The sequence below is a fragment of the Coregonus clupeaformis genome, chromosome 1 (assembly GCF_020615455.1).
Source record: "Coregonus clupeaformis isolate EN_2021a chromosome 1, ASM2061545v1, whole genome shotgun sequence".
Taxonomy (NCBI): Eukaryota; Metazoa; Chordata; class Actinopteri; order Salmoniformes; family Salmonidae; genus Coregonus; species Coregonus clupeaformis.
The window spans coordinates 73,392,560-73,408,274 of NC_059192.1; the positions used below are offsets into that span (position 1 = coordinate 73,392,560).

The window sequence follows — 15,715 nt, forward strand, 5'->3', positions numbered from 1 at the left end:
AAATATGTGGAGTAGAACCTACTTAGCCGTTCTAGCGGCTCTACCTTCCTGATTGTGTCCTTGCTCAGGAGCGAGGCTATCTCCAACTGGAGCGCCTCCTTCTTTCCCCCATCTGCCACCGAGGTAACCCAGATTCCCCTGTAGGACGGCGGTCTGCATCGGAACTGGAGTTTGTATCCTTCCAGGACTGTGTCCAGTACCCAAGGAGACTCCACCTGCCTCTCCCAGTTTGCCCTTTGGTCCTGGGAGAGACAGCCGAGGCCAACTGCCAGCTCCTCAGGAGGACTGCCGGGCTCCATCCTTCTTAGCCGCGTGCCGCTGCTTGTAAGGGTGATCACGTCACCTGTCCTTCTGCTGTCGGGGTGTAAAACGCTGTTCCCATTTCCCTGCCCCTGCTGTCTCGGCGGGGGAGGAGGGTGGCCAATATGTTGCTTGAGCTCCCTCGAGACATCCTGCCCTGCCTTCCAGCTCCTCCGAGGGGCGGCGGTAGGGCGCGCAGTTGCCAAGAACTCCTGCAAAGTCTCTCTGTCTTTGCGCAATGTTGTAGTCTGCTGTATGATGTTGTCGATCCCTGGCCCAAAGGTGGAACCTGTCGTGAAGGGGAGCTCCAATAATATTTTCTGAACTGGCGGTGGCAGTTTAGACTGTGCCAGCAAAATATGGCAGCGTGATGTCACCACTGAAGCCAAAGCCTTGCCGTTGGCACGAGCCATGTCCATCTGGAGCATAGTGAGCAGCCTTGACACCTTTGTGGCCTCCTTAAGAAGCTTGTCACCGCCCCCTGGGAGGCGAGGGATCAGCAGGGCGAGGTAGGATTGCAGCATCGTAGCCGCGTTTACGAGGCGCGCCATGATGGAGAGGGTCCCAAAAGTGCTTTTCAGCCGTTCATCGCTTACTCTTTCAGGTCCTGGTTTGAGGCGAGGCACCTTGCCAACGATCTCCTTGTCAGGGAGGATCATGGCAGCCACCATGTCATCCATCAACGGATAGTGTTCTAGCCCAAGAACTCTGCATCCATTAGGAGAGTCCACGGCCTGGTCTGATTGTTCCATCTTGCTCCAGTATTTGTGGAGCGCCAAAGTGAACTTGGGGCAGATGGGAATAAGGAGCTGCTCAGATGGTGCTTCTTCCAGCTTGATATCAAGGGTGGTTGCCACTCTCGCTAAAAGCTCCCGTGTTGCTTCCATCACCACTGGGTGTGCCTCCGTAGTGGTGCTCCCAGTTACATATGGCGCTGTGGACTGGGTCGATCCCTGACGTGCTTGGAACATTGAAGCACTGTCACCCAACTCCAACTCGTCTCCAGCGTGGAGAGAGACGGCGTCGTCGCCATCATCATCACCCCGTAAAGTGTCCACTTCCTCCCGCAAGCTTTCCGCCTGACGTTCGAGGCGGATCAACTCCTCAGCTGTACTGAGTTTGGAGGGGTGGCCCTCAAAGCGGCCGAAGGGGTGCTGCTGCGACGATGCATCACCCCAGAGGGGAGAATACGGTCATCAGACTGGGAGGACAGTACTGTGGCCCTCATCCCCTCCAGGTGTGCTAAGCGCATGCATTCTCCAAACTGCCTGGTCGTGGGGGAGGGGCAGAGCACACAAACTCACACATGAGAGAAATAAGCTTTTTGTGCGTATGGAAAATTTCTGGGATCTTTTATTTCAGCTCATGAAACATGGGGCCAACATTTTACATGTTGTGTTTATATTTTTGTTCAGCATAGTTGCAAAGTAGCTCAAATGTAGTAAGTAGTTTCAAAATTGCTAATTAGCTAAAATTGTCTGTGATGAGATTCGAACACGCAAGTTTTGGTTGCTAGACGTTTACGCCCATCCTGACCAACCACCTTACTTTCGTTTTTTTCCTTAAAGTTGCACCAAAGATTTTTATAGCTAACCCAAGATAGACCACAGCCTGTCGTTTCCAATGGGAGCAAATTAATTTATAGTTGTCAGAACAAGCAATGAGGTGGACAGAGCCATGCACGAGCTAGCGAGAACCTGTTGGCGCGTTCTAGCATGTATTTAAATAATTCCGTTACCATAATGTCAGCCAAAATCCATCTCCCTCTATCTTCTCCCACTGCCGGCCACTGGGCTTCCTCTCACCACCATATTTGGTAGTGAGTGGAAACGCCAAACAGATGCTTCACATTTATACATCCAGTGAAATATTTATCTAATTGCTCTATCTGTGGTTGCACTATGCAGAAATCGCTCCACCATTTCCTGGTTGCTAAAACTATAATAGTTCTAGTATAGTGTAGATAATCATTTTACCATCTAAACCGCTGTGAAATATATTTTCCATAACCAAAAATATTGTTGTTTCAGCTGTTTGAAGCTGGTGTACAAAACCGAAAGTAAAAGAGGCAAAAACGAAACTTAAGAACGGATAACATACTATTAAGTGTACCAGATTTACATTTACTATGCTACGTTTAGTCTATGAGACCAGGCTGCAACATCTTCCAGAAGCAACATAGCCAGCTAGCTAGTAAACCTAGCTACCGCCACAGGGGTATGTTTATTTATTGCGCCGATTCTGTTGCAAAACGTTTCTTAAACGGAAGGAAACGGGGCGGGACCTGCCTGAATTTGTCCAATAGAAACTGTCGTTTATTGTTTTGCCTTTGGAGTAATGATTATGGTCTGCTTATCGTTATATTTCCGCCTTATTCCCGCCGCGTGGACATATTTTGACGGGAATGGACTTTCTCGCTTCGCTTCTTTCTCTCGGTAACAAGCACAAATGTTTTAAGTTTAGAGCCCCCTATAAACACGTTATTGTATTCAAATTCACTTCTATTTGCAGAGATAAGTGTGACGGTAGCGTGGCCGAGTGGTCTAAGGCGCTGGATTTAGGCTCCAGTCATTTCGATGGCGTGGGTTCGAATCCCACCGCTGCCAGAATGTTTTGATGTTATTTTTTCTTTCTCAATCTGGTCGAACAATGTATTACGAGTTATATGTCTTTGGTAAACTACAAAATATGTGACATGTAAAAAAAAACGTGTCTGGACTGTTGCATAGACTGGTGATTACTAGTAGTACATGACGTACCCATTTCGTGGTAGCAAGGCCATGACAAAGACCTGTAGTGCCGTCTTGTGGCGTTTCATAGTCATTACATTTCAATGAGAGTCCACTCGAGGGCAGCTGCTTGTTGACAATCACATAATTTATTAGTTTGTTAGTTAGAACAGCTTACCTCTAAGAAATACGTCTGTATAAGAAACATATTCTGAAATGAAGTACAGTACCTGTATTTAAATTAATTAAAAGCTGTTATAATGATTAATATACATTTAATTAATCAAATAATCAACTCTTCGCAAAGTGCTTCAAGTGAATCCCTCTAAATGAGAGATCCATGATCAGGGGGCCCAACCAGCAGCTTGCCATGTTGGAGTTAAATCTATGTGAGGCTTTACTAGGCCCTGAGCCTTTGCTGATAGTGTTGCCTGGCCACAAACTGCAGCTTTTGGATGGCCAGCTGAGTGTCCTCCAGTGAGATGCCCAGATGCCAGACGGCCCTGACAGAGCCTCCAATGTGGGGGAACATGAGTACCCGTACCCCCTGCCCCATAGCGGCCTGCTCGCCTTCCCCCACCCCGGCCATCAGGGCACAGAACTCGGTTGGGGTCAATGAGGTGTCCCGCAGACGGAACCGCAGGATGTTGGTTTCCACAGCAGCCATGTCGACCTCGTAGAGAGGCGGGTCGCACTCCAACAGAGCTACACACACACACACACAGGTTATGTGACAGATTGGTTACGAAAATATTATGAAATAGAAACGTCCACGTGTGTGTCTTGCAAGTGCACATTTGTCTATTTGTGTGCTCACCCTGTGCGAAGGTCCTGGCATGACGGTGGTCTTCCTCCAGCCTGTTGATCATGTCCCCCAATGCCAGCTTGCCAGCGGCTGCCAGTATGCCTGCCTGGCGCAGCCCTCCGCCCAGGGCTTTACGACAACGCACCGCCCTGGAGATGAAGTCCTGAGGGCCAGCCAGCATGGTGCCCACTGGAGCACCCAGACCCTGCAACACACAGACACACAGGATCATACACAGGATCACACACAGGATCACACACAGGATCACACACACAGCAGGTAACACACAGTGTCCGTCTCACAAATACATGATTCCAGCTGATGGTGTGTGTGTGTTCTGACCTTGAACAGGCAGATGCTGACGGTGTGTGTGTGTTCTGACCTTGAACAGGCAGACGCTGACGGTGTGTGTGTGTTCTGACCTTGAACAGGCAGATGCTGACGGTGTGTGTGTGTTCTGACCTTGGACAGGCAGACGCTGACGGTGTGTGTGTTTTGTAGGATTGTAGATGGGGCGACTTTCTGGGCAATGGCTGCATTCATAATTCTTGCTCCGTCCATGTGTACAGCCAGACCATACCTGTCTGCTAATGCCTTTACCTGAGGGAGAGACACACACCAAAACAAAACAGAGTTACAACACCATACCTTTCTGCAAGACTCTCGAGCACTCACCTGAGGGATAATTCAACAACTAATTCAACAACAATCCCATATTCAAGGACAATATCATTTTAACACCAGAAAACACACGCTTTACCATTTGTCACAACACAAACAAGAACAGCACAGGTGGAGAACTGAAGTACCGGTACACAGATCAAAGCCAACAGAGCAGTGTTGTATTAACAATACTTCTGACTGCCAGAGGTGTCCCAGCAACACAGTTGCTATAGCTCACACTGGGACAGAGAAAAGGCTGCTGGATCTGGAGATGCACTGCTGATGAGATACAATCAGTCACAACAGCTGCTCAATCTGAACCAAACAAACACGAGTATACTGATTGTACAAATGTGGAAATTAATTATGATTTGTGCTCTAAAGGGGTCATTTGTTGAACTTTTTCCTCACTGTTAATGTGTTTATAGCAGCTGAGAGACTATGGTATAATCCCTAGATCGGGAGAAATAGATCACTTTCAAGGATGATTACTTTCAAAGATTACAAAGAACACACACACACACCTCCTGCAGGAAGGGTAGGGGCAGCACGCGGCCTCCCTGTATGTTGTGTGTGTCCTCCACACACACCAGGCGTGAGCGGGGGTAGTGGGCGTCGGGGTAACCATGGCGAATCTTGGACTCCAGCTGATCCAGGTCAAAGGTCCCGTCAGGTAGATTGGTCACCGTGGTGGAGTGGACACCAGCCAGCTGACACACACATTACAATCACATGTGTTTTTAGTGTGCACTTTGTGTGTGCAGTGGCTGTGTGTGTGTGTGTGTTCACTGTACCTGTGCACTCCCTCCCTGCTCGTAGATGTGGAGGTGTGACAGATCTCCAACAATCATCTCGTCTCCTCTCTCCCTGCAGTGCACCATTACTGGACAACACATAAACACACCCAAAAAAGTATTACATAATTACTACTATGGTGGCACAGTGGTCTCCCGAGTGGCATAGTGGTCTAAGGCACTGCATCGCAGTGCTAGCTGTGCCACTAGTGATCCTGGTTCGAATCCAGGCTCTGTCGTAGCCGGCCGTGACCGGGAGACCCATGGGGAGGCGCACAATTGGCCCAGCGTCGTCCAGGGTAGGGTAAGGAATGGCCGGCAGGGATGTAGCTCAGTTGGTAGAGCATGGCGTTTGCAATGCCGGGATTGTGGGTTCAATTCCCACGGGGGCCAGTGTGAAAAAAAATAATAATAATGTATGCACTCACTAACTGTAAGTCGCTCTGGATAAGAGCGTCTGCTAAATGACTAAAATGTGATCCACCTTCTGCACAGCAGTGTAGAGAGATCAGCTGTAAACCCATTGCAGATCCAGCCTTCTCTCAACTGGACAACAACACACACACAGCTGGTTCTTTCCCTCACCTGCTATGAGGTTTGCCATGGTTCCAGAGGGGACATAGAGAGCCGCCTCCATCCCAAACACCTCTGCGGCCATCTTCTGGAGCTCTGTACACACCCACCCGTTAAATCAGGTTAATGGAAAGGATGCATCTTAAAGGATTCAAACAGGGCCATGTCAGTGCAATCTGATTACAGTACCACACTACTGAATTATGCAGTGTGTGCGCCCCATGCACTTCACTGCATTATGTTTATTACACGGGTTTATAGACTTTTATTCATCGGCCAGAACTTTGATCAGTGTAAAATAATCAGATCATGATGATGATGCATGAGTTTTGGCAAGCATATGGAGTTGCATAACAATCACTTGTGAAGATCTGATTTGTAAGAAAGTGCTCATCTAATTTATCTGACCGTTTACTGTCGGATCCTCCCCGAAAACATCGTCCCCAACCTCGGCCTCTGCCATGGCCTGACGCATGGCCGCTCCAGGCTTGGTCACCGTGTCGCTGCGGAGGTCCACTGTCCGGACAGAGGATGCCCCGGCCAGGGAAGGGTCCACTGGTTTAGCGGTCTCGTAGTAGAGACGAGAGGGTCCTCGTCCAAGCCCCACGGGGCACACATGGCGATGTTTTGGTGAGATGACACCCCGGTTTACACACTGCAAGAAGGCACGGGCAGGAACCGTTAACGTTTTTAAAGACATGTTTGCTGTCGATTTGAGCACCGCAGAAAAAACGTTCACTCATCCATTGTTTTGGCTGTGAACTTTGGATCATTGAATTCGACAATCATTGATTCGAACTCCCATGGCTGTCAGGCCAGAGTAATGGAAAAGGATCAGAAATATACCAGCAGGTGGCGCCACAGAACATGTATTTTACTCCATCAGCACACACCACAAAAATAGTTCATTGCCATGATCCAACCCTGGGTTGAATGTCTATGGATTCAACTTCGCTTCATGCAAAGTAATGCAACAAAGCAAATACATTTAAGCCATACATTAATCTATATTATTCCCCAAGCAGTTGACATCTCATCCAGTCGTGTGGTTAGATGTGAGTATATCTTTGATACTTCAAGTTGTTGCTTGCTATAATGAAGGACGGATGTGCCTTTCTAGCTGAGAGCAGAGGGTTTTTCCGGTCAAAGTTTATTTTGTGACTAAAGCCAAAGGCGTTTACTCTAGTTAACAACAATCATTTATAAAATGATAAGTAGCTAACACGCATGAATTTAAATCATAACGTCACAACACAGAGAAAGACACCTCGCTATTAGTTTTTATAGCTACAGGCTCCACCGCGTGACTAGACTGACAGGTAGCTGCTAGCATCAGATGCTAAGCTAACTATTTATTGTCGCTAACTGTCTGAAGCGGGTTGGGTGGACTTGTCTAGTTAGCTTTACTGTCGATAATTCGCATAAAACCCTTTTCTGTTTGCTTTTGTGGAAGTATTGGATTTCGTTATTCAATAGTTCTGCGTTGGACCATTCAGGTGAGCTCCCACTGCGTAACTAGCTAGTTTGCTAGATAGCTTACGTTAGCTATTGTATTGTTGTCAAAGGGTATTGTGTAACATTAGCTACGTTAGCTGCTAGCTAGCTGCCATATGAGCCTATGACAGCTGTCGTGACATCTGTGGTTAGCGCAATAGCTAACTGTGGATTTGGTTATCTAATCATACACATTACCCTTGATACCGACGTTTTAACAAAGTTATCAGGCCATCATGTTGCAGCTACATACATACATAGCTAGATAGCTGTCCATGTACCTATAGTTTGTATTCATGTCATGAATGATGATCTGCATCAAGATGAGGATGGAACACATGATTGATGAAGAGTAGGCCTAATTGTAGCAATGCGCTTGGACTAAAGACAATCTCTTTCCCTTCCTCTCCTTCAGCACTCATCCCAACTGTGTGCTGCAATGGAAAAACCCTCCCATTTGTTTTCAAGTATTTAGAGGAACAGGTAAGCTCACATTTCCTGTTCAACATCTAGTCCCGTCACTAATTTCCTGTTGTCATAAGAGCTTAGCTAGATCTCCGTTTACCTTCCAGTGATAACAGTAACTTATAGATATAGCTATCATACATCATCACTGTGCATTTCTCCTCAGAGACACGCTGGTGACAGAGGAAGGTTGCTAACAGTCAGTTTACCAAATCATTAGTAGCTGTTTTGCACTGCTAAGATGCAAAACCCACATTCCAGCCAGGTGGGAGGCGTGTCTGCTGTGTTACTTTGCGAACGTGATGAGCGCAGATCTGAACAGAAGAGTGTAGGCCTGCAGTTGGAGGAATGCCAGAGAACTGTCCCTTCCCTATGCCATTATGTCAGCACAATGCACTACATGTTTCAACAATAACCCTCATACAGGAGAGGTGCTGGGAAGGAAAAAACAACCGTCAGAGATCCATTTTTGTGATAATATATAATATGAAACCTGATATTGATGTTTGGGTGTAATACAAGATCTGTGTTGCTGTGAGAACTTGTGTGCTCAAAGATTGTGATCAACTACAATGTGACATCGCATTCACCTCCAAAACTTGACTGTGTTCTGATAATGCATTGCTATTATGACATTACGCAACCTACTACATTGATTGTGATGTGTTCTATTGTGACTCTACCATATCTTGCATTGCATTGTGACATTATTCAAGTTCTACTGCTGTACTATGACCTCATCCACACTCAAGAATGTCAAGTTCTTGACTTGCATTGTGATGCATTGCATTATGACATCATCTACCAAATGTGTAGTTCGTAGTTTACATTGTGAAGTATTGCTTTTTTACACACAGTCTTAGCCTAATTGAGTTCTACTGCATAGGGCTGGGAATTGCCAGGGACCTCACAATACAATATTATCATGATACTTAGGTGCTGATGCGATATGTATTGCGATTCTCAGGATTCTATATGCATTGCAATTAAATACTGTGATTTTATTGCGATTCTATGGTCCAAACATATTGCTCACCACATGTCTACTGCAGAGGGATGAGAGAGCAATGAGAAAATGAGTTTTGATCAGTCATGGAAATAACTGTTGAAAGCAAATTGGCTCCCTATTTAAAAAGAAGATGGAGAACAAGCTGTGAAGGAAAAGTACTGGAGTTTTAATGCAGGGACAGACAACTAGCGCATAAATAATATCGTGATATTGTCAAAACTATACAATATATCTTCAAAAATAATATCCCGATATGTAACTGTATTGATTCCCCCCATCACTACTACTGCATTGTGACATCACTCCATGCTCGAAAACGTGGCCTACAATATGAGTCTTTCAATGGTCTGTCTTGTTCTCCCTTATATCACTAAAGGGTTTAACTTAATTCTCTCTAAGTTGACCTGTTTCACTGACTTTTTGAAACTGTTTCTGCTAGTCAAAGATCTCTTTCATGATAGCCTCAATTAGATCAGTGAGGGAGCCACGGGGTGAGGCGGCCGCTGATGAGATGAGGTCATTGGTGGTGTTGGGATTGGGGGGAGGGTCTACAGTTATGCAACAGGAGATTGGATGATTCGATCAGACTCAATGTGCTGTAATAAACCATAATAAAAAAACAAATGTTTAGTGCGCCGCTGCAAAATGAATGAATATAGTCGTTCCATGTCATTTCAGCCATCACAGATTGTTCTGAAATGGTTTCTGTAGTTAGAAACAGATAAGATGAACATTCCTGCAACATTATTTTGTTAAAATAAAATTTGATCTGTGAGAAATTAAGCTTCTTCATCCTTTGTAATGTATTCCCTGTAAATCTGGTGATGTTTTATTCCCCTGTTCAGAGAAATTAGCCATGTCGCTTGCATTATTTACCATTAACTAGTATGATATTACCAGGTTTTGACCACTAGATGGCGCTGTTCCTGCTACTGCCACACCCTTTAATATATTTTTCTGGTCCCTTATTTTTATTAAATGGATCACAACATGTTTGCAACTTTGGGTAAAAAAACCAATGGCTTTTGCTCATGATGAAAATACATTGTGTGGTCATCCTCACAAGTCAAGGCAGTCCTCCATGAAAGCAAATCGTTTTTTCCTTACATTTACGTCATTTAGCAGACGCTCTTATCCAGAGCGACTTACAGTTAGTGAGTGCATACATTATTATTATTATTATTATTTTTATTTTTTATTTTTTTTATCATACTGGCCCCCCGTGTCTCTTAGCAACATAATGCTTCAACCCAACTCTCCTTAAATAGTCCAGCAAATTGCAGCTCTCTGAGAGGGCTATCCCTATGGTGCAATTCTCATATTAAGACTTTTCCGACAAGCCCAAAACGTTGATGGGCTAGTGCCAAAAATGTTGTGACAACCAATACAATTATAAACCATTGCATGCCAGTCATGTGGCCAGTTCTCTTCTGGCTGTGCCGGGTGGAAATTATAAGAGTACATGGGCATTAAGGCCAGATCATTCTTCAAGATGTTCAAACGTTCATAGATGACCAGCAGGGTCAAATAATAATCACAGTGGTTGTAGAGGGTGCAACAGGTCAGTACCTCAGGAGTAAATGTCAGTTGGCTTTTTGATAGCCGAGCATTGAGGTCGAGAGAGGTCGAAACAAAACAGCAGAAACTGGAGCAGCAGCATGACCAGGTGGACTGGGGACAGCCAGGAGTCATCAATACCATTACAAAACACTAAAGTATGTGTTTTGAAGACCATTTCGAGACCATGACATTGAAACCATTAGAACTGCTGTAGCCTAATGGTTTGCTTGCTCACCAGGAATGGTCTTACTAATCCAGACCTTTTTTGAAGGGAATAAACCACACAGAGAGGGGCCGTTTCCTGGATGCAGTTTTAGTCTAAGAGAAGGACGAACTGAATTGCTTTCATGGAGGACTGGCTTGAATTGTGAGGATGATCACTCAATTTATTTTATCATAAGCGAAAGCTATTGGTTTTCAACCCAAAGTTGCGAAGAACATTTTGTGATCCATTTAATAAACATGAGACTAGCTCAGGGGTGTCAAACTCATTTTAGCTCAGGGGCCACATGGAGGAAAATCTATTCCCAAGTGGGCCGGACCGGAAAAATCATGGTATATATAACTTAAAAACAACAACTTCAGATTGTTTTCTTTGTTTTAATACGATCAACATACAACATAAAGCTGGAGCCTGAGGACAGTGTGTCCAAAATAGTACAAGCACAACATCACTATTAATCATAAAACACGTCAAGTTTATTTGAAAATTCTAAAGAAAAAGAACACAAACACACAATGCCTCAGTGATTAACAGAACTGTTTCACAGATCACAGAACTATATCAGGGTGTCATTTCTCAGGCAGAAATGTAGATAAAAATAATGAAATCCTGTTCCCCAAACAAGTGCAAGAACCACAGAGTCAAGAATAGGTTAAATATACAAATAAAATAAAATCAATTAAAAACAATAGCACATCAACATAAAAACATATAAACATAAAGCTGGAGCCTGAGGACAGTGTCCAAAAGCACTACATCACTATTAATCATAAAACACCTCAAGTTATTTGAAAGTTCTGAGGACAAAGAACACACAAACACACAATGTCTCAGTGATTCACAGAAGTATATCACAGATCACAGAACTATATCAGGGTGTCATTTCTCAGGCAGAAATGTAGATAAAAATAATGAAATCCTGTTCCCCAAACAAGTGCAAGAACCACAGAGTCAAGAATAGGTGAAATATACAAATAAAATCAATTAAAAACAATAGCACATCAACATAAAAACATATAAACATAAATCTGAAAGCGTTGCTCAAACTCCCGTAACAGTCCCATTATTTTATCTTTGAACCGCTTCATGTCTGCCACATGTTGGGTCGCGCACACATTTTTCAGACAGGGGAAGTGAGCTGCATCACCACCGGCAAGTTGCGTCTCCCACAATGACAGCTTCAACTTGAAAGAACGTATGCTGTCATAATACTGCGTGACAACTTTGTTGCGCCCTTGCGCAACAAATAACTTTGTTCAAATAACTTTGTTCAAGTTATTCAGGTGCTCTGTAACATCCACCATAAATGCAAGGTCCTGCATCCATTCTGCGGAATGAAATTCTAACACTGGTTTGCCCTTTTCTTCCATGAACTGTTCAATTTCTTCTCGTAAATCAAAGAAACGCCTCAGCACAGCACCTCGGCTTAACCATCTTACCTCAGTGTGGTATGGCAGGCCATAGATGTGGTCTTTCTCTCTGAGAAGGCTGTCAAACTGACGGTGATTCAGGCTTCTGGATCGGATGAAATTAACAGTTTGGATGACCACCTTCATGACGTTATCCATCTTTAATGACTTGCAACACAAAGCCTCCTGGTGCAAAATACAGTGAAAAGTCAAAAAATCAAGTCCTCCATTTGCAGATTGCACTTTCTCTCGGAACTTTGTCACAACGCCTGCTTTTTTCCCGATCATTGAGGGCGCACCATCTGTAGCCAGGCTGACAGCGTGGGACCAGTCCACTCCGACCCTGTCCAGCGCGCCGACGAGTGCGGTAAAAATATCAGCTGCTGTCGTTGTATCTGTCATCGGCACCAACTCCACGAACTCCTCGGTGACGGTCAATGTGTCATCAACTCCGCGGATGAAAATGGCCAGTTGTGCAACATCTGTAATGTCCGTGCTTTCATCAATTGCAACCGAAAACGCAATAAATGACTTTACTTTTTGCTTCAACTGGCTGTCCAAATCCACTGAAAGATCGGAAATCCTGTCTGCAACTGTGTTTCTTGTCAGGCTGATATTTGCAAAAAGCCTGCCGCTTTTCAGGGCACACAATCTCCGCTGCCTTCATCATGCATGTTTTTACAAATTCACCCTCACTAAATGGTTTTGAAGCCACTGCGATTTCATTAGCAATGAGGTAGCTAGCTTTCACTGCAGCGTCACTGATGTCTCGGCTGTGAGTAAACACAGACTGCTGTTTCTTCAGACCCGCCAACAGTTCATTCACCTTCTCTCATCTCCGCTGTCCTTGAAAGTTGTCATATTTGTCGGCATGAAGACTCACATAGTGGCGACCGAAGGTTATATTCTTTCAGCACTGCAACATGCTCTGAACACACCAAACATACAGCTTTCCCATTCAATTCCGTGAATAAATAGGATGACCATTTTTCTTGGAACACTCTGCACTCTGTGTCCACTTTTCTCTTTTTTGACAGAGACATATTGGGGCAATGAGGGTGCCAAAGCACATAATGTTAAAAGTAGAAGCCGTAATAAATATCGCGGGCAAAACAAAGTAGCTCATTGGCTGCACGTGCTTGACCTACTTGCTCTGCCCCGGTATAAACAGTTTGCTTGCTTAACACAATTGCTATTGCGCCATCCAGTGGACGCAATTGGAACAGCAGTTTATTTTATTGAAAAATTGCAGCGCATTTTTATACTTTACAATTGTTTTTTTTGTTTTGTTTTTTTATCATCTCGCGGGCCGGATTAAACCCGTTTGCGGGCCTGATCCGGCCCGCGGGCCGGACATTTGACACCCCTGGACTAGCTAAATGGATAAAAGGGTGTGGCAGTAGTAGGAACAGCGACCATCTAGTGGGCAAAACCTGGTACTGTCACACTAGTTTATGGTAAATAATGCAAGCGACTTAAATTACGAATTTCTCTGAACAGGGTAAAAACATCACCAGATTCACAGGGAATAAACTACATAGGATGAAGAAGCAATACTCTAAGATGCAGCTCCAAACTACTTGTCAAACATAGATCATTGATACTGCGTACTGATGATTGATACATACATACCATTAAACTCCTACAACTCATCCAGAATGCCGCAGCCCGTCTGGTGTTCAACCTTCCCAAGTTCTCTCATGTCACCCCGCTCCTCTGCACACTCCACTGGCTTCCAGTTGAAGCTCGCATCTGCTACAAGACCATGGTGCTTGCCTACGGAGCTGTGAGGGGAACGGAACCTCCGTACCTTCAGGCTCTGATCAGTCCCTACACCCAAACGAGGGCATTGCGTTCATCCACCTCTGGCCTGCTGGCCCCCCTACCTCTGCGGAAGCACAGTTCCCGCTCAGCCCAGTCAAAACTGTTCGCTGCTCTGGCACCCCAATGGTGGAACAAGCTCCCTCATGACGCCAGGACGGCGGAGTCACTCACCACCTTCCGGAGACACTTGAAACCCCACCTCTTTAAGGAATACCTGGGATAGGATAAAGTAATCCTTCTACCCCCCCCTTACCCCACCCCCCAAAAAAACAAAAAAAAACAAACAAAAAACAAATTGTAAAGTGGTTATCCCACTGGCTATAAGGTGAATGCACCAATTTGTAAGTTGCTCTGGATAAGAGCGTCTGCTAAATGACGTAAATGTAAATGTTGTTAAGGGGGGATTGGTGTGGGGGGTCTGTGGGTGGCTTTTGGCCATTTTATTGGATTCCTCATGTCTTACTCATTGTAAGGAAGAATTATGGTCAAAATCGGATGTTCGGTACTATATTTATTTAATATTACAGTACCAGTCAAAAGTTTGGACACACCTACTCATTCCAGGGTTTTTCTTTATTTTTACTATTTTCTACATTGTAGAATAATAGTGAAGACATCAAAACTATGAAATAACACATGGAATCATGTAGTAACCAAAAAAGTGTTAAATATCAAAATATATTTGAGATTCTTCAAATAGCCACCCTTTGCCTTGATGACAGCTTTGCACACTCTTGGCATTCTCTCAACCAGCTTCATGAGGTAGTCACCTGGAATGCATTTCAATTAACAGGTGTGCCTTCTTAATGCGTTTGAGCCAATCAGTTGTGTTGTGACAAGGTAGGGGGGGTATACAGAAGATAGCCCTATTTGGTAAAAGACCAAGTCCATATTATGGCAAGAACAGCTCAAATAAGCAAAGAGAAACGACAGTCCATCATTACTTTAAGATATGAAGGTCAGTCAGTACGGAACATTTCAAGAACTTTGAAAGTTTCTTCAAGTGCAGTCGCAAAAACCATCAAGCTCTATGATGAAACTGGCTCTCATGAGGACCACCACAGGAATGGGAGACCCAGAGTTCTCTCTGCTGCAGAGGATAAGTTCATTAGAGTTACCAGCCTCAGAAATTGCAGCCCAAATAAATGCTTCATAGAGTTCAAGTAACAGACACATCTCAACATCAACTGTTCAGAGGGGACTGTGTGAATCAGGCCTTCATGGTCGAATTGCTGCAAAGAAACCACTACTAAAGGACACCAATAAGAGGAAGAGACCTGCTTGGGCCAAGAAACATGAGCAATGGATATTAGATCTGTGGAAATGTGTCCTTTGGTCTGATGAGTCCAAATTTGAGATTTTTGGTTCCAACCTCTGTGTCTTTGTGAGACGCGGTGTGGGTGAACGGTTGATCTCCACATGTGTATTTCCCACTGTAAAGCATGGAGGAGGAGGTGTTATGGTGTGTGGGTGCTTTGCTGGTGACACTGTCTGTGATTTATTTAGAATTCAAGGCACACTTAACCAGCATGGCTACCACAGCATTCTACAGCGATACGCCATACCATCTGGTTTGGGCTTAGTGGGACAATCATTTGTTTTTCTACAGGACAATGACCCAAGACACCTCCAGGCTGTGTAAGGGCTATTTGACCAAGAAGGAGAGTGATGGAGTGCTGCATCAGATGACCTGGCCTCCACAATCCCCCGACCTCAACCCAATTGAGATGGTTTGGGATGAGTCGGACCGCAGAGTGAAGGAAAAGCAGCCAACAAGTGCTCAGCATATGTGGGAACTCTTTCAAGACTGTTTGAAAAGCATTCAGGTGAAGCTGGTTGAGAGAATGCCAAGAGTGTGCAAAGCTGT

General features: G+C 44.7%; 2 protein-coding genes and 1 non-coding gene across 3 annotated transcripts in view; 2 read left to right on the plus strand and 1 right to left on the minus strand.

Annotated features, from left to right (window-relative positions):
• Positions 1 to 2,824: 2,824 nt before the first annotated feature.
• On the plus strand, positions 2,825 to 2,906 carry trnal-uag. Its single transcript has one exon. It is a non-coding gene; the product is annotated as a tRNA-Leu (tRNA).
• Positions 2,907 to 3,156: 250 nt separating this feature from the next.
• Positions 3,157 to 6,649, minus strand: tha1 (threonine aldolase 1). The gene is made up of 7 exons (XM_041889929.2): positions 6,273 to 6,649; positions 5,877 to 5,960; positions 5,292 to 5,380; positions 5,022 to 5,207; positions 4,297 to 4,434; positions 3,847 to 4,039; positions 3,157 to 3,734 (listed from the first exon to the last, which is right to left on the minus strand). The coding sequence occupies exons 1-7, from the start codon at positions 6,562 to 6,564 to the stop codon at positions 3,430 to 3,432; spliced, it is 1,287 nt and encodes a 428-aa protein (XP_041745863.1). The 5' UTR covers positions 6,565 to 6,649; the 3' UTR covers positions 3,157 to 3,429.
• A 181-nt stretch (positions 6,650 to 6,830) lies between these two features.
• The window catches only part of LOC121576605 (myocardin-related transcription factor A), a 44,873-nt gene continuing 35,988 nt past the window's right edge, over positions 6,831 to 15,715 (plus strand). Inside the window, 2 exon segments of the mRNA XM_041889877.2 lie at positions 6,831 to 6,919; positions 7,774 to 7,841. The gene's annotated coding sequence lies outside the window, so the exon portion shown is untranslated.

Coding starts and splice junctions, on each gene's coding strand:
- tha1 (XM_041889929.2), bottom strand. CDS start 6,564: ATGTCTTTAAAAACGTTAACGGTTCCTGCCCGTGCCTTCTTGCAGTGT. Junction 5,381..5,876: donor CATGGCAAACCTCATAGCAG/GTGAGGGAAAGA, acceptor TGTGTTGTCCAG/TAATGGTGCACTGCAGGGAG. Junction 4,040..4,296: donor TCAGCGTCTGCCTGTCCAAG/GTCAGAACACAC, acceptor TGTGTGTTGCAG/GGTCTGGGTGCTCCAGTGGG.